The sequence below is a fragment of the Lipotes vexillifer genome, unplaced genomic scaffold, assembly GCF_000442215.2.
Source record: "Lipotes vexillifer unplaced genomic scaffold, Lipotes_vexillifer_v1.1 scaffold1798, whole genome shotgun sequence".
NCBI classification, from domain to species: domain Eukaryota; kingdom Metazoa; phylum Chordata; class Mammalia; order Artiodactyla; family Lipotidae; genus Lipotes; species Lipotes vexillifer.
The window spans coordinates 1,664,355-1,688,566 of record NW_006789032.1 but is presented as its reverse complement, the minus strand read 5'-3'; the positions used below and the strand labels follow the sequence as shown (position 1 = coordinate 1,688,566).

General features: G+C 56.5%; 2 protein-coding genes across 3 annotated transcripts in view; one reads left to right on the top strand and one right to left on the bottom strand.

Annotated features, from left to right (window-relative positions):
* Positions 1-3,552: 3,552 nt before the first annotated feature.
* PSMA7 (proteasome 20S subunit alpha 7) lies at positions 3,553-9,401 on the bottom strand. 2 transcript variants are annotated; one of them, XM_007462265.1, is made up of 7 exons: positions 9,168-9,401; positions 7,035-7,161; positions 6,249-6,373; positions 5,426-5,548; positions 4,834-4,953; positions 4,122-4,184; positions 3,553-3,780 (listed from the first exon to the last, which is right to left on the bottom strand). In XM_007462265.1, exons 1-7 carry the CDS (start codon positions 9,261-9,263, stop codon positions 3,688-3,690), a joined length of 747 nt encoding a protein of 248 aa, XP_007462327.1. In that variant the 5' UTR covers positions 9,264-9,401; the 3' UTR covers positions 3,553-3,687. The 2 variants fall into 2 exon arrangements, with proteins under 2 accessions (XP_007462327.1, XP_007462326.1); XM_007462264.1 differs by having other exon boundaries at positions 3,688-3,780; positions 6,249-6,394; positions 9,168-9,263.
* Positions 9,402-9,681: 280 nt separating this feature from the next.
* SS18L1 (SS18L1 subunit of BAF chromatin remodeling complex) overlaps positions 9,682-24,212 on the top strand; it is a 29,164-nt gene continuing 14,633 nt past the window's right edge. The window contains exons 1-4 of the mRNA XM_007462263.1: positions 9,682-9,826; positions 22,361-22,437; positions 22,961-23,045; positions 23,633-23,777. Of these exons, the coding sequence (XP_007462325.1) occupies positions 9,758-9,826; positions 22,361-22,437; positions 22,961-23,045; positions 23,633-23,777 (376 nt within the window). The 5' untranslated portion in view covers positions 9,682-9,757. The remainder of the gene's footprint in view (positions 9,827-22,360; positions 22,438-22,960; positions 23,046-23,632; positions 23,778-24,212) is intronic.

Sequence of the window (24,212 nt, the reverse complement as noted above, 5' to 3'; positions counted from 1 at the left end):
GTTCAGCAGTCCCCGTTCTTCATTCACGGTGCTGGGCTCGGGCTGGGGAGCTGCCTGGATGTGCTCACTAGGTGTTGTGTCTCCTCCTCGCAGGCTCTTGCTGAAGCGGCACAGACGCCAGACTGTGTCTACGAGAATGTTGGAAAACGCTGCACTTACTGCGGGAGACGTGGGTCACTTTGTTTACTGAGTTTGGAAAATTCCCATGCTACTGCTTATGTTTTGGACTGAACTGAACTTGGACATGGTCCGAGTTAGAACCACTTTTTTGGGGGGACGTGTATGTGGGAAACCTCTTTGAGGTATCTTGGCCTATTTTTCCTTTTTAGTTGTGTGCAGCCTGACGCTAAGGTTTTGGTATTTTGCAGAAAGGTTTCTAGAGCGAAAGCGTGATCCTCACTTTGTGACTTTTGGACAGCTTTGATTTTTAACGTGGAACCAAATCCCATTTGGCAAATGCGGCAGCCAAGCGCATCTCTGTAATCCAACTGGCCGCTGGTGCTGCTGGCCTGGCACCCACTGCCAGAGGCGGGGCCTAGGAGCCAGGCGTGGCCAGCACGGGGGCATGGGGGGTGCCTAGGGCATGGAAAGTGGGGTGTCCCACCATCATGTTGTAGAAGCAAACCAGACGACCCTGACGTCAAGGTAGGGTAGAGGGCAGGGTCGGTGGTGCTGGAGGCTTAGGACGGGGCCCTGAACCGGAGGGAGCTGGGAGCTGTCACTTGGAGTGTGGCTTCCATAGGAATCCGGGCTGGGGGTGAGCACCCAGGACAAGCTCCTCTGCGGCGCCCCTCTCCCTCCTGCCTTCTCCCTGCCAGTCCCTGACCCAGGCCAGTCAGCGTTGGACTCTGGCCGAACACTGTTCGGTGTCTCATCCACTTGGAAATGAGCCAGTCTTTTTTTTTTTTTTTTTGCAAGGTCCGTTGACCGAGAGCGTATTTCCTCTCAATTGTAAATAGTTCTGTGTTTTTGTTTTACTGGTGGGTGGAGGGAGGGTGGGGAATATAAATTTGTTGCATGAGCAAAGGGATCAGACCTTCAGTAGAAGCATGCGTCCCTCTGACAGGGCATCGTGGTGAGCATAAGCGCCTTGGTAACTAAATCCCTTTAAGTAGGCGGAACGGTTTTAGTTCTGTATCAGTTAAGTTACTGTAAAAGCTTAGGTTTATTTTTGTAGGAGTTAATGGCTAAGAATTAGGAGAACATAGCAACGCGCTGCTCTGTTCCGAGCAATGTAAGCTTGTAATTATAAACAAACATGCAAACCTTGAAAACTCTCTTCTTCTCTGCTCCGGAAATAAATAATCCTGTTGACTCTGTTGCCCGAGTTACATCATGGCTCACGTGCCTGTCCCAAGGTAGGTGTTGTGTGCAGTTCAGATTTGGGGGACATCTGGCACTCTGGAGTGAGACCTGGCCAGTCTGGGTACAGGGCAATGAGCCAGGCCCTAGGTTGCTGAGAGCCACCCTCCCGGGGTGAGTGGTGCTGCTTTCCGGATACTCTGGACACTAGTTTAGAGAACCTGCTTCAGAAGTGGCCCCTTCGCTGCCATAATACAGCTTCCAAGCTCCCCAGAACTTTCATGTTGTTGATGCCTTAGAACCTGTTACAGGGCTGGACCCTGGGACTACAGAGAAAAGCCAAGACTTGGCTGGTTTCAGACTGAAAGCATGTAATTTCATTGCAGTGGGTTTCCAGGCGATTTTTTTTTAATATAAATTCATTCATTTATTTATTTTTGGCTGCGTTGGGTCTTCGTTGCTGTGCGCGGGCTCTCTCTAGTTGTGCTGAGTGGGGGCCACTCCTCGTTGTGGTGCGCGGGCCTCTCGCGGTGGCCTCTCCTGCTGTGGAGCATGGGCTCCAGTAGTTGTGGCACGTGGGCTCAGCAGTTGTGCACGGGCCCAGTTGCTCTGCGGCATGTGGGATCCTCCCTGACCAGCGCTCGAACCCATGTCCCCTGCATTGGCAGGCGGATTCTTAACCACTGCACCACCAGGGAAGTCCTCCAGGTGATTTTTAAAAAGCAATCTCAGGACTAAGGCCCACCTGGCCATCTGTGAGTGATTCAGGCTGAGAGGAGGACCAGAGAGCAGGCCAAGTTGGCCTGTTACATCTGGATGCAGCCTTGTGTTCTGGCCAGCTTCCTTTTCCGGGCTGTCTACCACTCTCCAACAGATCCTGAGCACTGCTGGTAGTTTCAGAATTTAACAAACTCTTAGCAAATACCAATTAAAAATAAAAACCTTCCATAGCTGATCTGCTACACACAACTGGCTTTAGCACTAATTCTAAACTAGGTAGTTGTTTTGTTTTTTTTTTTTGCGGTACGCGGGCCTCTCACTGTTGTGGCCTCTCCTGTTGTGGAGCACAGGCTCCGGACGCGCAGGCTCAGCCGCTCCGTGGCATGTGGGATCTTCCCGGACCGGGGCACGAACCCGCGTCCCCTGCATCGGCAGGTGACTCAGCACTCAGGCTAAACAGGTATTTCTCTAATTTCTGTTAGAGATTCTAAATATAGTTAAGTCACAGTTTACCACCTATGACTAACCTTGCTATTAAAACTTAAACTGACAGTCATTGTGACGATTAGATACTTTAGGCTAAGTTTAAAATACATCTGGGCCTCCTTACCCCTATTTATTTTGGCCGTGCCGCGTGGCTTATTGGATCTTAGCTTCCCTACCAGGGATTGAACCTGGGCCCTCAGCAGTGAAAGCACCAAGTCCTAACCACTGGACCGCCAGGGATACACTAGTCCTCTTTAGAAGCCTGAAGTATATATTGCCATTGAATGAGAACCCAGTACAAGAGAAGCTGTAGACAGAGAGCAGAGCCCTGGCGTTGGAGTCCTACCAACCACTGTGGTCAGAAGAAACAACCAGCCCAAGGACTCTTCTAAGAAGCCTTTTGTGAGTTCTCCTGGGGCAAAGGAAGCCAAAAAGCAACGCCATCACCAGGGCTGGCGGCAGGGCCTCCTGAGAAGCAGCAGAGTTGTGCAGGAGAAGGGTGGTTAGGGTTCTTCTGTAAACGCAAAGCTTAGGACCATGACTCACCCTGCTGTAGACTGGAAGCTAAAAGAAAGGTAATATTTCTGGCTAAAAAGTGAGGGAGGGTAGGAAATAGCCAGCACCGGAAGTCTTAAGGTAGAAAACAGGAGGAGTGTTGACTTGATCTACTAGAACCAGAAATTTAAGACAAGTTCCACAGCTACTGCTCTGCAAAATGAGCTAAAGATGTAAACTGAGCACTGTTTGTCCTCGTGTCCTGACGTCATACATTCATTAAGGACTCGAACAAAGGCGTAAGAAGAAACAGTTATTCTGTTTAGAACTCCTGAATGGGAGAAACCCTGAGTTTCTGCAACCACAGCACCTGTCTACAGCAGTGTGGACCCCGTAAAGCCTTCCCACAGACCCCAAGGGAGGAGCCCCACTCGGCCGTTGCCTTGTCTTAGAGCCTGGCGAGGAGCTGGGAGGAATTGCTCCAGAGACCCAAGGCGAGCATTCTAAAGAGCTATCAGTACACCTAAAGGATACATTAACCCCTAAAGGAAAGGTTAAAAAACAGGGAAGTTTATTGTAGGACACTTGGACAGTATGGATAAAGGGGACAGAAATGCCTACATGTCATTTGGAAAATCAGCCATGATTTGAATTTAAAAATCGCTACAGGCAAAATTTCATTCATCATGATGCTTTCTTTTGTTTCTTCTTTTCATTTTCTTCTTTTTCTTTTTCAATCTCAGCAACATATTTCTCAATTTCTTCAGGATTTAAAATCTATCAAAGGAACAGTGTGTGGTTAGCCGCACAAGGACCCCCGGACATGGGCCCCAGGTGCCCCCTCCAGCTGCTTCTATAGGAGCGAGGCCACGCGTGCCTGTGTCCCAGGGAACAAGCTGGAACCGATGTGTACGTGATGATTATAAAGCAGAAGCAAACGTGCACAGCGGAGGTTTCCACCACGCGAATGTTTGCTTTTCGACTCATTTGTGGGGATCCTTGGAAAGAACCTTTCTTAGGGCTAAAGCCACAGCACAATGGCCCTGATGTGCATTACCCCTGCCCTGACCACTGGGGACACTCCATAGGTAAGGACAGCAAACCAAGTTGGTGATTACCTTGAGGGGCTGATCTCGTCTCATGACAGCAAGTTCGATGTTTTTGCCGCCTGACTGAACCACCTCGGAGGGGAGAAAAGAGCGTTAGATGCCTCACCCACCTCAAGACCAAACATCGCCCTTACATGCCCTGTGAGCCTGAACCCAGCACTGCCACACAAGGGGAGAGGGTGGGGCAGCGGGGTCCCAATACCCAAAGCGTGTGTCCTAGCTGCACACTGATGTGGCCAGTGCTTTGCGATACCCTCCTGTCTTAAGGCAGCTGGATTTGGGCGGGGTTGCTGGTCCCTCCTCCTGCACAGCAGGTGTGCTCACGGCCCTCCCATCGGTTCACAGCCTTTCCCACCACTAAGCCCGGGCGTCTGGACCCCCTCTGCCTCTGGCTTCACCCCCTAGCACCTCTAAGGACGGCTTCCACCCATTATTCCCAGCGCTTCTTAAGTCCCTGACTCTATAGCAGTAGCTCAAGCCTCAGAAAGGCTGAGCACTTGGGCAAGCCACCTAGCCTCTCGGTGCCTGGACTGCCCAGACGTATAAGGAGCTGATCCAGCCCCAGAGCAGTGCCTGGTGCTACGGCTGGCACCCTCACCACCTCCTTGTTGCGCACACATCAGCTGCTCCGTTCTGCGCTGTCCCTTCTGCCCAGCCCAAGTACCAGTACCACGGCGTGTGCATCTTCAATACATTGCCCAGATTTCGAACACAGACTTACTTCCAGGAGGGCCTTGATAACCAGCTTAATAGTCAGGTCGTCTGTTTCAATGGCTTCGTCAGTATAATTCTTCTCTAGAAATTCACGCACTGACTTGGCACCCCTGCCTATAGCGTTGGCCTGAAACAGGGATGGGTGTTACACGGCACAGAGTGTGACAATCCAGAGCCAGCCCAAGAAAACGACCCCCACCGCCATCCCCGTGGCCCAGCCAGTGCCACCCTGCTCCCATGTGCTATGGTGAGGGGCGGCCTGGTGGGAGGTGGGCCTATACTCCAGGCCCTGGCCCATGGCTTCTTTTTGCAAAGGGCTATGTGGAGTTGGTGCTGATTCCTACCAAGAAGGATTCTGAAAGACACGTGGGCAACTTGACTGCACCACATATCCTTACACCTCACTGTCCTCTCCTCCCGAAAAGCAACGCTTAACGACTTCTCAGCTCCCATGTCACAAGTGTGTCGTGAACACTTGTGTACGCGCACCCACCTACGTATAGGATGAGGCCACAGCTCAAGGTCCCAGTGGCCTCCAAAGCCGCTTCTACTGGCAAGATGGCCCAAAACAAAGCGCCTCTGTTTTGTCAGGGACTCACCTTCCAGGCATGGTACGTGCCAGAGGGATCAGTCTGATAGAGTCGGGGAGTACCATCAAAGTCAAAACCCACAATAAGGGCAGAGATGCCAAACGGCCTGCGCCCGTTGCTCTGTGTGTAGCGCTAGTGGAGAAAGAGACACAGTGACACTGCTGCCTTGGCGTGAAGGCCCCCCAGAACCTGCCGTAAGTAAAATCCACATGATGTTCCAAACACAGCTTTTAACTGCCACAAGTAAAATCCACATGATGTTCCAAACACACCTTTTAACGAAGGGATGAAAATAAATTAAGCCCACGTTCAGGTTATTTGCAATTCAGGTGAGAAATGAAAGGAGCCCGTGGTTTTCAGCACTCCTCCTTCTCTTGCTGCATTTTCATTCTCAGAAAAGACCAGAACTGCATCATGAAGCACAGCTGGGGCTACTTGTAATTATTTTGACAGCAGACACAATCTGGCTACACATTTTGGTTCACAGGTGACTTAAGATTTCACCAGAGTGGGCGTGGCTTTCTGCCCCCTCCCAACTGCTTGGTGACGTCATTCAAAATGACAGGACAAGAACCACATCATTTCCCTCTGGAAATATGAGTCTGGACTGCCCCATGCTACTAAATAACACAACAAGTGCCACTTAAAAGGATAAATGATGGTCAAATTACACATATAGAGAAATCAAGGCTAGGACCACTTGCGTGGAAAAGTATGGTCTAATCTCCCCACAGTGACGTGTGCGGCCACGTGAGGCAATGCGGCAGGACACCCCACGACAAAGCAGTGACTGCTCGTAACGAGCAGAGCCACGGCAGGCAGACACACCCACCTGCTTCAGACTGGCGATGTACCGTGTGATGTACTCCACGGTGACCGGGTCCTCCACGGTCAGCCGGTGGCTCTGGCATTCCACCCGCGCCCTGTTGATGACTATCCTTGCGTCAGCAGTGAGGCCTGCAACGGACACAAAGAGAGCTCCCCCTGAGCCACCGCTGGTCCGGCCAATCATCGAGGCCAGCGCAGATCACGTGAGTGAACAGCAATTACCCTTGGCCGGTCCTCTGATACCCAGCACCGAGATCATTCTGAGTGACCAACAGCAGAACCAGCAGCCTCTGGGAGCTTCTCTGAGAAAGCTGCGTGTACGAGGAGCTGTGTGTATTTACATAGGCTGTAAACACGCTAATTTTTTGACAAAGCAAGTCAATCTCTAGTTTAGGTAAACTGACCTCCCCGCTGAGGAAGGAAACAAATGAAAACCCAGAAGTGCAAGAACATACGGCACATCCCGAGAGTAGGGTGCTGTCCAGCTCTCCCCACTTCACGGGCGCACAGTTAGCTGTGACAGCTGACCTTTCTCCTGCCAGCAGCAATGGAGGCGACAGCACAGCGCCTCATCCCTGGAGTGTCTAATCATTTGGCCCCTATGCTTCAGCCTCCTGGGGAGGACCTCCCCGCTGCAACTGTGGCCAGCCCTCTTCTTTGAAGGCCAGCCCTTTCTTTTGAATGATTCAGGTTACCCAATTTTCACGTCCCTCAATAGCCCTTCCACCAGGTTAACCTTCAGAGCACTGTTCAAGGAGACTGAGAAATACAGCACGGGCCCCAGACTTACCTGCGAACGCCATGCAGACATTGTCGTCCAGAGCACAGATCTTCCGCACTGTTCTTTCATCCTGCAGTTTGGCCACTGACTTCTTCTCCACACCAAGAACAACTATGTCTTTTCCTCGGACACCAACCTTCAAGAAATGGCAACGCTGCACTTAAGGAGCTCACACGAGGTTTTGCCAGCAGGCAAAGAGCCCTAACAGCGCATGCCAACATGGTCCTGTGAACACCCTGGGGGTGGCACGCACACCCTGCAAACCGTGGGTCTCGATCCACTTTTGGCAGAGCTAGTCCAGCTATCACAATCTAGGTGCTTAGTCTTGTGCCTTAAAATACTGATACATAGTTTCAGTTACAGCACAACTAAGGAATAACTACTGTATTATCAGTGTGTATGTGTACACGGGTCATTTCAACCCAGTGAATCAAAGAGTCTCTGGAAGGCTTGAGTGTGAGTCCCTAACAATGAAGTCAGGTGTCCTGAAAGCAGTGTTGATGTGGTTGTAAAACCATACCAAAACATTCCCCTCTCTCTCGTGCACTTTTTTTTTTTTTGGCCACGGGGCTCATGGGATCCGAGTTCCCCAGTGAGGGACTGAATCCAGGCCACGCAGTGAAAGCGCAGTGAAAGCACCCGAGTCGCAACCACTGGACCGCCAGGGAACTCCCCCCTCCTGCACTTCTGAAAACACTGTGCACAGCAGCGGGGAAGTGCCTGATACGGCGTCAGGTGGACAACGTATCAAGTATTACAGGGAGGCCCATGGCTCTCTTTACGGCTGACACTGTAGCGTGGAGAAAAATGTATTAAAAACACGGGGGGAAAAAGTCAATGACTGCCAGTTCAACCCTTCAATCGAAGCAGCAGCAGACCCAAATGAGACAATCACTTGGAAAAGCAACCTCTTCTCTTAGTTTAGAGCAGGGTCTCTCAGCCTCTGCCCTACAGGCACCTGGACCAGCTAATTCGTCAATGTGAGGGGCTGTCCCTGCGCGCTGTGCGATGTTTAGCATCATCCCAGCCTCCACCTCTGTTAAGTCTCCACGTGGGGTGCAGAGAAGCACTGATTGGCAGTGCTTCAGATTTCAAGGAGCTTTCTCGTGAATTGTCTTCCATGGTCTTCAAAGTTCCCAAGGGAAAGAAGGCCAGGCCCAGAGACAGGTTAAGCAAAGGAAGCCATCCAGGCTGACCCACGATAGTATGGGGATGGGGGTGTCAGCTGACCCCAATAGTCTTTAAGCTGAGGCAAGTCACAAGATGGGTTTGGGGCCTTAATTTCAAAAAAGACTCAAGAAACGAAAAACACTTCCAAATTTACAGAATCGTGTGTGTTCTCTCTCTGCCCACTCAAACCTCTGAAACACCAGATAAAAGATAAACCATCATCCATTCTGACCAATCAGCAAACTGACATGTGTCTTGAGAACAGCATGTATTTATTATATCTGAAGCACTGGTCTAAATGAAAGGCGCGCTCGGGTGCGACGGGACATGGGTCTGGCGCAGGCCCAAGACAGAGCCTGCCCGCCGCGCCGGCGGCCCGGGAACTGCAGGGTTGATGCCGACACCGGCCGCCCTTTGTTCTCGAGGCCGACCCGGACTTTGAGGACAACTGCTTTCTGCGGGGGTTGGGGGGTAGTTGGCTACCTGGGAGCTGTCCAGACACGGTTCGCGGAGTCACTTACTCCCTTAAGGAGCGTTCCTGAGCGGGCAACGGGCGGGCCCTGCCTCTCAGAGTCCCGCGCCCCGGCCCCGCCTGGCCCCCAACCCCCCAGGTCCACGTGAGGGCCCCCGCCAAAATGGCGTCGGCGCCAAGCGCGCGCACGGCTCCGGACACGGACGCGGGGCACCGAAGCCAGCGGCCTGCAGAGCGCCTGCCGAGCCACTAGCCGCCCCGCTCGCCCGGACGCGGAAGCCGGCGCCCAGAGAGCCGCCCCGCCTGTCCTCACGTCTGCCGCCCGCGGCTCGCAGCGCCCCTTTCCCACAGCGACGCCCAAGTCGCGGCTTCCGAGTGCGCCCCACACCACCGCGCGCCCGTCAGCGCAGACCCCAGGGAAGCTGGTCGGCAAGACGCACCCGGGCCCCACCCAGCCGCCCGGGCCTCCGCCTGCCCCGGCGCCCGGCCTCCCCGCTCACCGCGGTCGAGCCCTTCTTCACGGCCTCCTGCGCGTACTCCACTTGGAAGAGGTGGCCGTCGGGCGAGAAAACGGTGATGGCGCGGTCGTAGCTCATGCCGGCGGGGAGACGCGATCAGGACCAGGAAAAGCGCACACTCACGGCCCCGTAGGCCGCGATTCACGACGCCGCTGCGCCCACCCCGCGCGCCCGCCCGCCCCCAGCGCCGGGGACTGCGCTGCCGGCGTAAGGCGGTGTCCGGAGGCGTCAGGCGGCGTCGGGCGGACGTGCGCGCGCGCCGGGGCGGGGCCGGGCGGAACCACTGGCGGCCGGGCGCGGGGGGCGCCGGGGTGGCGGCGGGCCAGGAGCGGGGCGCAGAGCGGCCGCCCGGGGGCGCCGTGTGGGGCTTGTCCTCGGGCTAAGGCGCTGGGCGGGGTGGCGGCGCGGCGGGCCCGAGGGCAACGCGGCGGCGCAGGGGCGGGCGAGCCCACGGCGCGGCGCCCCCCACGCCCCCCGCCCCCCAGCGACTGCGGAGAATGAGCGCCTCTGGCCGCCGAGAGCAGCTGGAGAATAAACCCCGATGATCTCGGGCTGATCCCGCACCCACGACCATGTCGGTGGCCTTCGCGTCCGCCCGGCCGAGAGGCAAAGGGGAGGTCACGCAGCAAACCATCCAGAAGGTGGGCTGGGGGCCGCGGGCCGGGGCTGCGGGGCCGCGGGGTGCGGGCGGGTGCCGGGCCGGGTCGAGGGCAGCGGGCGGGCGCGGGGCTCGAACAAAGCCGGGGTGCAGCCGACCGCCGCGACCCCGCCGTGGCCCGGCGCGCGCTTCGCGGTCGGCGTGCGCCAGCCTGGGCGGGGGCGCGGGGCGGCCCGCGCGGTGTTGTCGGCGGAGGCAAGCCGTGAACTACCCCGGGCCGCGCCAGGCACAGTGGGGACCCGCCGCTTTCGGGACCAGGGGCTGCGGGCAGGGGCGCAAGGCGGCGGGACCGGGTACCCGCGGGGTGGTGTCCGCTGGCCGCTTGGCGCGCTAAGGGGACCCGCCTGGCTGGTGAAAGCCGTGGCTCTGCGAGGTGGGCGGCCCCGGTCCCTGCGCGCAGCTTGACTGGTGGAGGCGCCACGGGGCGCATGGGGCGACGGGGACCCGGCCACGCCCGCCGCCTTAGGTGTTGGCAGTCCGAGGCACAAAGGGGCGCATCCAGAGTGTGGGACGACGTTCCAGCAGCCCCGCAGCCCTTTAAGGAGCGCGCGACACCTCGGGGCTGACCTGCTGGCCAAGCTTCGCCGCCCTTATTCGAGTGTCAAATTGTTTTTCAGCGTGACACCTGGCCAACCTTCTCACCTAACAGAAACTTTACAGATTCGCTTTACAGCCTTGCCCGCGTTCTGTAAGTTTGGCCTCGTGGTTTTCTAGAGATAACCTTCTCCTGGGCTTGGGGGCACCTTTAACAAAGCCTTAAGTTTTGAAATTGAGATTTAAATTTTCCTGCTGTTTGTGTTTAGAAGATAAGCTCAGAAGAAAGGGAGTGTTAGTCGTTCCCGTTTGAATTTTCTCAGTGTGTTTGGTAGCTACGTTGTTTTCTTTTCTAATCTGGGGTCCTTGGCAGTATCCCTTGGTTTCCATGAGCCTCCTTTTTCCCCAAGGGACTCACCTTGATGGTCATAGCCCTTCTTTCTTGATGATGTGACAGGACCTGGGGGACTTGTCCTCAGCCTCTTGGCTATTTTGAGACTACTTTTGCTGTGACTGGTTTTGACAAATGAGAATCCTCAGTAAACGCTAAATAGGAAAGAGGTGACTTGAGGAGCAGGAGAAATACAGGTTTAAAAGTGGGGTGTTTTTATTTGTTTAGTCAACAATTATGGGGTGCTTACTGTATACCAGGCCTTATTCTGAGGGCTTTGCAGGTCTTAGTTCATTTACTTTCTCGTGGTGCTTATTGTCATCCGCATTTTATCAATCAGGGGACAGGTATAGGGTGGCTGAGTGCCCACTGCTAAGGTAGAGCCCAGACAACGGCTCTGCCCCGACAGTGACTTCTGGGTGGGACAATGGGCTGGGCGGAGTCAAGTGTTGTGGCTCAGATGCACATGCTGGCAGCCCAAGGGCCTCTGCAGACCCTGGCTTTATGGAGCTTAAGTGTGATGAGTGTAGTCACTGTTCCTGAAGGTGCCTTGGCGTCAACATTCATCCAGTTATTTGCACTTTGCACCCACCCCCTATTAAAGCTCCGCAAAGTCTCCAGGCAAAAGTGTGTGTTGGAGCACTGCTTCCAAACCTCAGATCAGAAAGACTGCATCCCGGGACAGGAAATCTGCCTGCTGACCTTTGGAGATGGGTCTTCACCTTAGGCTGTCACCTGATTTGACCTGGTAGGGCTCGCAGTCTGTGTACTCACCTTGGTGTTTTGTCCGTAAATATACATACCCGGGGCTCTTTTACTGGTGTCCTGAGAGGGCACGAGAGGTCCGTGTTCTGCACTCTGTGTCCACAGCACGTGCTCATGCTCAGAGCATGGAGAAAAGCCAGGGGTTCCTTGGAAGCGTGCAAGGTAGTCAGAGAGCAAGAAGTATACTCTTGTCCTTAGAGTATGTTTGGATAGGAGCCTGCCCGGCAAACTCGTACTCAGCCTTCAAGGCCCCACTGAAATGTCCCCTCCTCATGCCCCCTTGGCAGTCATGTGGTGAGTACAGCACTTTGACACATCACTTGGGCTCCCAGGTTTTCGTGTTGCTGACCTGTTCTTGTTGTGTTCCCAGGTTGGCACAGTGTCCGGCATAGTCAGTGTCTGGTACATGCTGGAGCATCTGTGACACTGGTTCCATTAGTGCAAGTGTTTGGGATAGGCAGTTGTATTCGCTTCCTGTGGCTGCCGTAACAGATTACCACAAACGGGGTAGTTTAAAACAGCAGAAATTAATTTTCTTACAGTTCCAGGTGCCAGAAGTCCGAAGTCACGGTGTTGGCAGGGTTGGTTCCTTCCCGGGGTTCCGAGGGAGGATCTGTTCCAGGCTTTCCTCTGAGCTCCTGGGGTTTGCTGGCAGCCCTTGGAGCTCCTTGTCTCACAGATGCGTCCCCCCCACCTCTGCCTCCATCTTCGTGTGGCCCCTCTTCCTGTGTGTGTCTCTGTGTCCAATTTCCCTTTTCTCATAAGGACACCAGTCACAAGATTTAGGGCCCACCCGAATCCGTGTGACCTCAAATGTAAGTTGATTACATTTGCAAAGACCCTATTTCCAAATAAGGCCCTGATCACAGACACTGGGAGTTAGGACTTGAACGTATCATTTTGAGGGACACAGTTCAACTCGTAAAAGAGGATGCGTGGGGGAGGGGTGTACCAGACAAGGAGAACCAAGGAGCAGGGGTAGGAAGGGTCTCAAAGATTGAGGAAGTCTTGGGTGGTCCTGCCTTTGGTCTGCAGGGAGCAGGTACGGGCGCCAAAACTGGCGGGGCTGGGAGAGCCAGCCTGATCTGGGGCGCCTGGGCCGCGTGCTCAGGTGGTTTTGCTTGTGGTGACCAAGCATAGCATTAGTGCAGGTGCGACGCAGGTGAGAACCACAGGGGACGTTGATTTTGCCAGAGGTCCTGAGGTGGAGGTGAGCCGTGTCTCAGCAAACTCCAGTGGCCCTGTAGCTGGCCAGCTGGCCTGCAGGCCGGAACCTGCCCTGCGCTGCTCTCCCTGATTTGGGACCAGAGGCCGTGCTCCAGACGCCACCGGTGGGGGTGGGGCTGCTGCCGTCTCCGTGGGCCGCACAGCTGGGCTGGGGCACGTTGGCGGGGCCCCCGGGAGCGGGCCTCGGCTGCCATGTGGGGGCCTCGTTGCCGCATAGCACATAGTAGTTGCTTAATAAATTAAGTTTTATCATTACTGTTTGTATTGGTTTCCTTAATTTGTTTCCTTGGCCAGAGAGTGGGAATGGTGGCTTGTCCCTCTCTACCCCCAGCACCTCATGCAGGGGGAGACAGGCTCCACGGGAGCTGTGGGACAGGTGGGCAGCTGGTATGGGTCTGGCACGGGAGAGTGAGACCAACAGGGCGGCGGCCTGGCCCCCGCGTCCTCTGTGCCCAGGGGCAGGGTTGGGCGCACAGGGGTAAGGGATGGCCATCTGGGTTGCAGGGGGATGCCCTGTGCTCTCTCAGACCTGAAACTTCTGTTATAGAATGTGGGACAGGGGCTTCCCTGGTGGCGCAGTGGTTAAGACTCCTCGCTCCCAGTGCAGGGCGCCCGGCTTCGAGCCCTGGTCAGGGAACTAGACCCCGCATGCATGCTGCAACTAAGGAGCCCATGTGCTGAGACTAAGGAGCCTGCCTGCCGCAACTAAGACCTGGAGCGACCAAATAAATATTAAAAAAGAAAAAAGAATGTGTAGGCTAATTTGTAAGGGAGGTAAATTGACCATTTAAAATATTTGAGCTGCCTTCACAGTTGAAGATGGCCTGGGAACTCTGAGACTCCCACGAGCTTGGCTAATTAATCATTTCTGAAAGCGCTTTCTCCCCAGTGAGCAGAACCTGGGAAGGGTCTCCAGGGATGGCAGTGATGGTGTCCCTTCACTCTGGTCCTTGGGGCCAGCCCAAGGGAGGTGTGGGGATGGGACCCGGGCCAGGGTGCTGCCCCTGAGCACACTTGAACCTGCCCTGTGGAGGCTCTGAGTGCAGCCCCTGTGGGTGGGGAAGTGTATTCTCTGGGAGGGAACAGCCACCGCCAGGCCTCTGTCCCCTCTGCCCAGTGAAACCTGGCACAGAGCCCTCCTTCAGGCACTGCTCCAACGCAGGTGTTGCCCTGGGTGCCCTCTGGTGGACGATGGAAGCAGCTGGGTAAAGTCCACCCATCCCTTCCTAAAGCAGTCGCCTGCCTCTTCCAGGGCTGGGTCCGTCTTCCAGAGTCTGGAGGTGGAGGGAGGGGCCGCAGTCAGGGGCCCTGTGACACTCACTCGAGGTGTCCCCACTGCCTGGCCCTCTGCGCCTAGCCTGTTCCCTGGGCCAGTGGTCAGGGCCTGGGCACCGGCCTCTGTGCTGGGAGTCACCTGCGATCCCCGGGCTGCGAGTAGGAGCTGCCGTCCCAACCCCGGAGTGAGGGGGGCCTGGTGCTGATGTCCCCAAGTCGCAGGACCTGGACAGATTCGGGCCAGCCTGGACCTCCTCATCTGTGGCGGGCACCATGACTGCGCACCCTGCCGCGTGAATATGACAGGAGTCAAAAGGCTCCAGGGAGAAGATGCTAGATGTTGGTGCCGCGAAGGCTCCTGAAACGTGGTCCCGGTCCTGAGCAGATGGGCAGTTGCACCGGGGCTGCTTGGGGTTCCTTTTGTTGCAGGGGTGGAAGATGGGCAGTGGGCCCTGGGATGGAGTGAGGGTGGAGTCCCGTGGAGCTGGGGGGGCATGGCTTCCTGGGTTCAGACTCTCATTCAGCTGTAACAGTGCACAGCCCAGCCCCTGCTGGGCCTCAGGTTCCTTGTTTTAAGGAGGATGACGTCGTCGTCGTTGTCATCGTCGCTGCGCTGGTGGTTAGACGTGATCACCTGGCACAGGAAGGCACGTGACCTTGCAAGTGCCGGTCTCAGCCTTTTGATTGGACCCTTAACTGGGAGTGATGAGTGGATTCTGAAGGGGAGAAGATTCCAAACCACAGGAAACCACCTGGAGTCCAGGGTCGTGTGAAGAGGCAGAGGGAGCCGCGCTCACGGGGACTGAGCGGTGGTGGCTGAGACAGGAGGTGGCCCCGAGTCGCTTGAGGAAGGTGGACATGTGTTTGCAGTTGTGTCCACGTTAACGTGTCTTATCGCGTCCTTAGAGTCTTTGGAAGTTGAACACGTGTGTCAGACACAGGTAGGACCACGAGGCGGGGGCCAGCCCCTCCCAGGGACATCACGGGAGTAACGTTTGGGGTTTTTTGAAACCCACACACCTGATTCACAGATTCTCCAATCAGGTAACTATGTTCGAAGGGGTCCTGTCAGCGTCCATCAGCAGAGAGTCTGCGGCGCAGCTCGTGCGTCCCCTGCAGTGGTGGCTGGCCGTGTGCTGGGGAGAATGAGCCCTGATCAATTAGCAGCGTCGGCCCTGAGAGCTGCGGTGGGAAGAAGTGTTCAGCCACCTGGTGACGCTCACGCAGCTCTCCAGCTGGCCCCGGGCTTGTCCCTCTCACGCCTCGGGTGGTTCCCAGGAATGATCTCACGTGGAGTCCACCCCATGTGTGTGGGGCATGCACTGTGGCCTTGTTTGTAGCTACAGAAGCCAAAGACTGACTGAGTACCACGTGTTTGTCTGTTCCGTGGAATTCTCTGGCGCCTAGGAAACAACGAGGGAGGCATCTTTGTGGCTGAAATGGGACAGTCTCCAAGATATCAGGGAGGGTGGGAGACCAGCGGGACGGGACTGTTCCCTGTGTGCACACAGCGGGGGCAGGGGGCAGGGGATGCTTCCAGAGATATCCGAGGTTGGCTGGAATGGCAGCCGAAGGTGGGAGGTGCAAGGCCCACCCTTCCCTTGGGGCTGCCTGGACTTCAGCCCACTTAAAGGGCAGCAACCTTTGTTAATTACAAAAACAGCCACAGGGAGGTTGTGAAGGGTCTTTCTGCCCATTGTGGGGTGACCTGAGCCCCCCTCAGCAGCAAGCCTCAGGGCTTCCAGGCCCCTCTGTGGCCCCTATTCCAGGGTTGTCGTGAGGGGCCACTCCCCCTTCAGAGATCCTCACCCAGGTTCCCCCGGTGGCCCCAGCCCAGCTCTTTGTGGTCTCTAGGACCCCCAGTCCCTCGCCCTCCCAGTTCCCTGTCATCCTCGCTCCCTCACCCACCCAGTCCGGACCCCACGTGTGGCGCCCGCAGTCCCAGACACGTCCCCTGAGCCGGGCCCTGCGTCCTCGCCTGCGTGTCCTCACGGCCAGGCAGGCCCACGGGCAGCGGAGCTCCCACGTTGGTCATCAGTTCCCTCACAGCCGAGTCCAGCCCCTTGTAAAGCCTGTGGTCGATTGTCACAGAAACAGCAGGCAAGGAAGGACACCCCCCCGGTCTGCACCCATGTTCCCGCCCCCATGGGGACACTGGGCTTGGCTTCGTGATGCTCTGACCACTGAGACGTCAGCCAGCACGACGGAGGCTTGGTGTGAGGCCTGTGCTTTCGGGTGCCCTCGGAGCCCTGAGACCACCAGGGTGACCACGAGCGGGAGGCCCCAAACTGACCCATTGCTGAGCCCACATGAGACCCGCAGCAGACCCGCCCTGACAGCCCAGAATCACGAGAACTAAGGAACTGTCGCTTTCACCACGGCACGTGGGGATGTTTGTGATGCAGCAGCAGGTAACGGATGCGCCCGTGTGCGTTGTGACCTTGGTCCCATCGGCCTCTGCAGTCATCCCAGGCTGAGGTTCACAAAGTCACCCTCTTTGCCGGGCACAGGGCTCCCTGTCCCCCCGCTGCCCCACTGGTTCCCCGTCTCCGACGTGCCACACCGTCTTCTCCAGGCTCCTGGAATGTTGTCTCCACTGTTGGACGTGCCCTGCTGCACCAGGCCTTTCGCCTGTGCTGTCCCCTCCACCCAGGCTGCCCTTCCTCTCACCTCCACCGGCGCGTTCCTGGTCAGCTTTCCAGCCACGGCCCAGATGCCATCCCTGGGTGCCCACCGGGGTGTCCGCTGCTAAAATCATGATCGACACGCTGCTGCCTTGTGGCACCAAGCAGACGTGTGCCCACGGCCATCTCTCCCCAGCTCTGGCCGCCTGCTGCCTGCTCCGACGTGAGCATAAGTGGGGTCTGGCCGCCTCTCCGTCGTGCTCGCCTGGGCCTAGGACAGGCCTTCAGAGATGGGGATCTCACCACCACTCGGCGGCTGTGGCCCTCGATGCTGAGCTCCAGCTCCTCCAGATGATGTGGCCACCGTCTCTACTCTCTGGCCCCAGCATCCTCGCCTCCGGAGGCCCTGGGCCACGCCTGGCACTTGGGTTTCAGCCCTCAGGCTTCAGAGCCTTTCTCTGCGACATCACCTGCCCCATCACCCCCGAATCTATAGAAAATCAGGCTTCCCAAGAGGGCAGAGAGTGAGGGACATGCCTTCTGGTGCGGGAATACACAGAACCACCTGTGAGAAAGCTCAGGCGACAGCAGTAAGTGCATGAAGAAGCAGATCGTTAATCTTCCCGTCAGTGTAAGTGGTGACTTTATTTTTCAGCTATGTACTAGCGATACACGTTTTCAGACACACACCAGGGAGAGACAAGAGCAGGTAAGCCCCTGGACCCACCCAGCCCCGGCAATCCCAGACACTTTAAAATCACCTTTTACACAATGTTGTAAATCAGCTATACTCCAATATTAAAGAAATAGAAAAAAGGAAAAAAATTTAAAAATTTTAAAGATCAAAAAAAGAAACTTTAAAAAAATAATAAAAATAAAATCACCTTTTAAATGATAACAGTAACAAATGCCTCTCTTAGAAATTTCAGTGAACACAAAGGCATGTAAGAAATAAAATCTATATTTGTAATCTCCAACCTGGAGAGAGCCAGGGTTTCCCTCCTGTCACTTATTTCTTGTTTCTAGGTTAGATTAGGTTACTCAGCAAAACCCTTCCTGCACATAAAGAATCAAATAGTGCTGTGGAGCTTGTATTAAAAATTACAGGTCATCCTTCCACCCCTGTGCTGTTTTCCACCTCCCAGCAGCACCCTCTGGCTCTCATCATTGCTAAACCAAGTGGCTATTTCTTGAATGTTTTTAGCTTTAAGCATTGTCTGTTGACTTAACCCACTCAGGCTATGATAACAGAATACCATGGACATTCATTAGTCACAGCCAGGCGGCTGGAAGTCCGAGACCAAGGTGGTGGCAGAGTTGATTCCCAGCGAGGACCTGCTCCCTGGCTTGCAGACCGTCATCTTCTCGCTGTCTTCACACAGCAGACAGAGGGAGCTCTGGTGTTGCTTCCTTCTCACAAGGGCAGTGATCTCCTGATGGGGGCTCTACCCCCATGACCTCATCTAAACCTAACTATCTCCCAAAGGCCCCACGTCCGGGTGCCATCACATTGGGAGTTAGGGCTTCAACATAGGAGTTTTGGTGGGACAGCAAATACTCAGTCCATAACATTTGTTGGCCTCACATGATGATGATGGAAAAGGGGGACTTGGCTTATTTGCATGCCCCTCCCCCACCACACACCTGTGCTCCCGTTGCCCCAGTATGGCTTCCTGGTGGTTGGGATTAGATTCACCTCTGGCTGTGATGATAAAACTGTTGTTCCATGCAGGATCACATGATCATTTTTCCTGCCCAGTTTCTTTTCCCTGCAGTTGGCAATCTCACTTTTTTTAAAAAAATAAATTTATTTATCTTTATTTATTTATCTTTGGCTGCTTTGTTTCTTCATTGCTGCACACGGGCTTTCTCTAGTTGCGGCGAGCGGGGGCTACTGTTCGTTGTGGTGCACGGGCTACTCGTTGCAGTGGCTTCTCGTTGTGGAGCAGGGTCTCTAGGCACGTGGGCTTCAGGAGTTGTGGCACGTGGGCTCAGTAGTTGTGGCATGTGGGCTCAGTAGTTGTGGCTCGCGGGCTCTAGAGCGCAGGCTCAGTGGTTGCGGCGCATGGGCTTCGTTGCTCCGCGGCATGTGGGATCTTCCCGGGCCAGGGCTAGAACCCGTGTCCCCTGCACTGGCAGGTGGATTCTTAACCACTGCGCCACCAGGGAAGCTCCCTCACTTTCTTTTTTTTTTTTTTTTTTTTTTTTTTTTGCGGTATGTGGGCCTCTCACTGTTGTGGCCTCTCCCTCTCCGGACGCGCAGGCTCAGCGGCCATGGCTCACGGGCCCAGCCGCTCCGCGGCATGTGGGATCTTCCCGGACCGGGACACGAACCCGTGTCCCCTGCATCGGCAGGCAGACTCTCAACCACTGCGCCACCAGGGAAGCCCTCACTTTCTTTTTAATCACTTCTCACTAGTTTATCCCAGACTTTCTTCCAGCCATGAAGCCTCCTCAGCTCAGGTAGTCTGTCAGTCTTTCTCCTCTGAAAGACACCTTTAGTCAGGTTATTCTTTTCAGAAAGTCCCCGTCAGAATTGGCTAATTCTTCCTCAGGAAATCTCTTTCAGGATGGGGTCATCCCTCCTCAGAAACTGCCTCTCAGGATCAGGTCATTCTTCCTCAGAAAGTCTCCTTCAGCATCGGGTCTTTCTTCCTCAGAAAGTCTCCCTCAGGGTGGGTCATCTCCCCTCAAGAAGTCTCCCTCAGAATCAGGTCATTTCCCCCCAGAAAGTCTCCCTCAGGGTCAGGTCACCCGCCTGCAGAAGTGTCCTTCGAGATCGGTTCACCCCTCCTCAGAAAGTCCCCTCAGATTTGCACCATCCCTCCTCAGGAGTCTCTCTCAGGATCAGCTCATCACTCCTTCGAGTCTCCCTCAGGATCGGGGTATCTCCTCTCATGAAGTGTCTCTCAGGTCCTGTTATCCCTCCTCAGTGTCTCCCTTAGGCTCCTGTCATCCCTTCTCTGGAAGTCTCTCGAGGATTTGGTCGTCACTCAGGGGTTCCTGCTTTTGATCCTGTCGTCGCTTCTATAGAGTCTCCCTCACAATTGGGCCATTGCTCCTTTGCTGCCCGAAGCTTCTATCCTGTGTGGAGGTGCTCAGTACTGTGCTTTTCACTCCATTCATTTTTAGGACCTTGCTGTGCCCCAGTGTGTTTGTCAAGCTGGGCCCTTTGAGAACCTTTCCGTCTGGACATTCACATCCTTCAAGTTCTGAGGAAAAGTCTTGAACAATAATTTTTCTTTTTTATAAATTTTATTTATTTTATTTTTTTGGCTGCGTCGGGTCTTAGTTGTGGCATGCGGGACCTTTCATTCTGGCGCGGGTTCTTCGTTGTGGCGCATGGGCTGCTCTCTAGTTGCGGTGTGCAGATTTTTTCTCTCTCTAGTTGTAGCATGCGGGTTTTCTCTTCTCTGGTTATGGTGCACGGGCTCCAGAGGGCCTGGACTCTGTAGTTTGCGGCACGTGGGCTCTCTAGTTGAGGCACGCAGGCTTAGTAGCCCCACGGCATGTGGGATCTTAGTTCCCAGACCAGGGGTCGAACCTGCATCCCCTGCGTTGAAAGGCGGATCCTTTACCACTGGACCGCCAGGGAAGTCCCTTGAACAATTATTTTTGGATGCATTTCTTCCTTCCTGTCTTTCTGAAAGTCCTAGAAGAATTGTTTTTGGCCATTTGGACTGTCCTGCAGTTTCATCACGCTCTCTGTCTTCTGCGTCGGTCTTTTGCTCCCCGCTGTCTAGGAGTTTTCTCCTGCTTCATGTTCCAACTCTTCTGTCGATTTCTTTGCTGTGGTCGATGTATTTTAAATACCCCAGAGCTCTTTCTGTTCTCTGTTCTGTTTAATAGTGTGTTATTTTTAAAAAATAGATCCAATAACTTCTTTTATCTTTGAGGATATTAATAAGAGTTGGGTTTTCTTTCTTTTTGTATTTTAAGTTTCCTTCTTGCATAATCTTCGTCTCCTCCAGCTTTTGGCCTCTGTCGCTGGTTTTGTTGGATCTAATTTACAGGCTTCGGGGAAACGCTGGTGCGGGACACCCATCTTGAGGTCTTGGCTAGAGGTGTCCCCCTGCTGTCGATGTCTGGCACTTTCCTCCCGGGCTGGTCATTTTCCCTGAATCCCCCCTTGAGGACTCCTGCCGGGTAGCTGTGGGGAAGGTCCCAGAGCCTCAACCCTCCCAAGCCTGGTGGGTCCCCAGTGTGGGTCTGCGTCACATCCGGCACCTGGGTTCTGCTAATTCAGTTCTTGCTCTTCCAGTCGCTTCCGCTTCTAGAATCCTGCTGCCTGCGCTGCTGTTGCAGCTGTGTTCACTCTGTCCTGGTGAAGGGTGACTGTCTTCACCCCTTTCCCACCAGCCAGGTCTGGGAGGGTTTGGACCTCAGCGCACACCCAGCCCGCCATCCTCCCCGCAATGTGTCCTGGTCTTTTTTCCATAACTTCATCTCAGCGAAGTTAGTATCTTGCTTAAAAAAAATATCCTAACAGTGTAACCTTTTCTCCTGCTTGTAAAAACTACAAAGACGTTTGTAATGTCCGGTGAACAACTCATCCCGTGGTTTCCTGTCGTTGCTTAAGTCATCCCGTCATTGAGCATTTGGCGTCCCCCCTTTTGCGAGCTGACACGAATGACGCTGAAATGGACATCCACGCGTGCGGAGTGTGTGGCCTTGGGAGAGGATTCCTGCCGGGCATCGTGAGGCCAGGAGGTAGAGCCCGTGGAGCCTTTTAAGGGTGGCTCTGAGAGGGAGAGGACATGGCCTTTGGTGGTGGTTTTCCTTTCTTAATTCATCTGGGGAAGTCTTCCTGGGCAAACGGCCGGGATGCCCAGTCCCCCTGGGTTTGATCGCCTGCCCATGGGTGGGCCCCACCGGCAGCCCCAGCCCAGAGCGCCCTCTGGTGGTTCCCTGTCTCGGGCCGGCTCCTTGGCCAGGGTGGGAATGGCTGAATTTGGGCATCATCTCCACAGTGGGGAGAAAACACTCAAGCATAGAGGAGGAGGTTATAACTGAAAAAACCCGAACAAGGGAAATCAACCCTGAAGGCTCAGGGGCTGAGCGGGGAGGGAGAGGCGAGCAAGGCTGCGGCAGGGCAGGCCCTCAGCGCTCGGGTTCCCCCACCCCCGCCCCACGTCCAGGTGGGGAGTGTCGGCCGGCCATGTGCGGCCCCCTCCCACGCTCCCATGCGACCTTCCTCCCTCTTCTGCGGCCTCTGTCCCCTCCTTTCTCCGCGGGCCACCCAGGTGCCGTCGCCGAGTGGCCGTCCTGGAGCAGCAGCTTCGTGGGTCTAGGAGATGCTCGCAGGGGTACAGGCTGCCCCCCCCTCGGAGTCCCCACCATGTGGCCGTGATTTGTGGGCCTCACACTCCAGACTCCGGGTCCACCCTTGCTGGACAGAAGCACCGGGGCCGAGGGCCCTAGAAAACGGGTCCTGCAGGCTGTGGGTTTCCTGTGCGGAGTGAGAACCTGCACTGGGGGCGCAGGGCGGGGTGGGGAGGGATGGGCCCTGGCACCTGCAGGGCTGCGTGCTTGGCACAGGGATGTGGAAAGTGCTCGGCCCTGCTGGCTGGGGCCGTGAGGGGGCAGTTCTGCTGACGGGCACCGCTGGGCCGCGTGAGCCGTGAGCCGGGGCTCGCGAGCCCCGCAGCGGGCCGCCCGTGGCCGCACCGTGTTCCCCCGCTCACGTCTGCTTCTCCTTCAGATGCTGGATGAGAACCACCACCTGATCCAGTGCATCCTGGACTATCAGAGCAAGGGCAAGACGGCCGAGTGCACCCAGTGAGTGGCGTGGCTGCCCGTGCCCCTCCCGGCTGCCTCTGGGGCTTGGTGGCCTGAGCGAGTGGGGCCTCGGGGTCAGCTAAGCTGCTGGGTCAGCGCCCCTGGGTGGCTCCCCAGGGAGAGGTGGGCAGGTTTGGAGGGAATTGGGAGTGTGGGGGAGAGGGGACCACTGGGGGGCCCAGGCCAGCCGCACTAGGGGACAGCAAGCTCCTCCAGGTGGGACCTCGTGTGACCCCAGGGCCGGGCACTGAGTGCCTCTGCAGGGGATGGGGTATCCAGTTAGCTCAGTGCCGGGTCCGCCCGAGGAGGCTCGTGCCCTGGCAGCCCCTCCTGTGTCCCCCGGGCCCCCCCATTCTCTGAACAGACCCGGTAGCCACTCCCCCTTGGCCACCAGGTCGGGGGTCTCCCCCCTCATCTGGACCGCAGAGCACTGTGCCGCCTGCCCGCGCACACCCTCCCGGGGGAGTGGCTTGGCTGCAGGGCAGGGCAGCCTCCTCCCCCTCAACCGCGCCCTCTCCTGCAGGTACCAGCAGATCCTGCACCGGAACCTGGTCTACCTGGCCACGATCGCGGATTCTAACCAGAACATGCAGTCCCTGCTGCCCGCCGTGAGTGCCTGCCACGGGGTGGGGGGCCCAGGTGTAGACAGCGTTGTCCAAACCTTCGGGGCTGCTCTTTGGTCCAGATCTGGGAGATGAGGTTGCCAGGGGTCACTGGTAAGCTCCATCTCCCGTCTGCCTCCTGTGATCAGAGGTGGGCTTGGGCGGGGGTGGGGGAGAGCACCCTGGGAACCTGGTGCTGAGGCACAGGACAGGCTGTGCAAGGGCCCTGGGGCACAGCGGGTGTGAGGGCCAGAGCCGGCTGGCCAGCTGAGACCAAGAGGGGTGTGGGGGGGTGTGGGCAAGGTGAGCTGGGCGCAGCTCCCTGAGTCCCAAGAAAGGGAGGCCCAGCTTTGAACCTCCAAGTGTGTGTCGATAGCCCAGGGAACGCTTGGCATAGCATTTCCGTCTTGGCCTGAGGTGTCTGGGCTGGCAGTCGGCAGCGTCCAGCTGCGTGAGGGCAGTGTCACACCCTGGAGGTGCTGGCCGGCGGCCGTGGAGTATGGCTGTGGGTCTCAGGGCGGCTGAGCCCCCGGAGCGGCTCCTGGTGGCCCTTCTCCACGCTAACCCTCTTGGTGCCCTTCCCGCTGCCACAGCCGCCAACCCAGAGCCTGGCGCTGGGCCCCGGAGGGCTGTCCCAGAGCGGCTCGGGCCAGGGCCTGCACTCGCAGGGCAGCCTCAGCGATGCCATCGGCGCGGGCCTGCCGCCATCCTCCCTCATGCAGGCCCAGATCGGCAACGGTGAGCGGCCCTGGGCACGCTGGGCTCTGGGTTGGTTCCGGGGAACGACGGGGTCACCAACTGGGCTCCCGGGTGGCCAGCCGCCGTGGTGGGGACCCTCTCCTACCGGAGGTCCTGCTGCAGGCGCACGTGCTCGGGGTGACACGCGGAGGGATAAGGCCCTTATTCCAGGTCCCCTGCGAACTGGGGCTGCGTCACCTCAGAGCGCGGGCTTCCGTGTGGGGCTCCTGTCCTTGGGTTGAGAACCACCACTAGCCGTCGGGAACCACTGATAAAGGTAAAGGGAGCAGGCGGCCCCTCTGCGCTCTCAGCACGTGTGTGCATTTCCTGGTCACGCGCCCGTGTCCCTCGCTCGTTGCCCCCTTGACCACAGCCTCCCCCCCCCACACAGCTGCGTGAAGGAAGCTGGACCGGGGGGGCGGGGGGGGGGCCCCA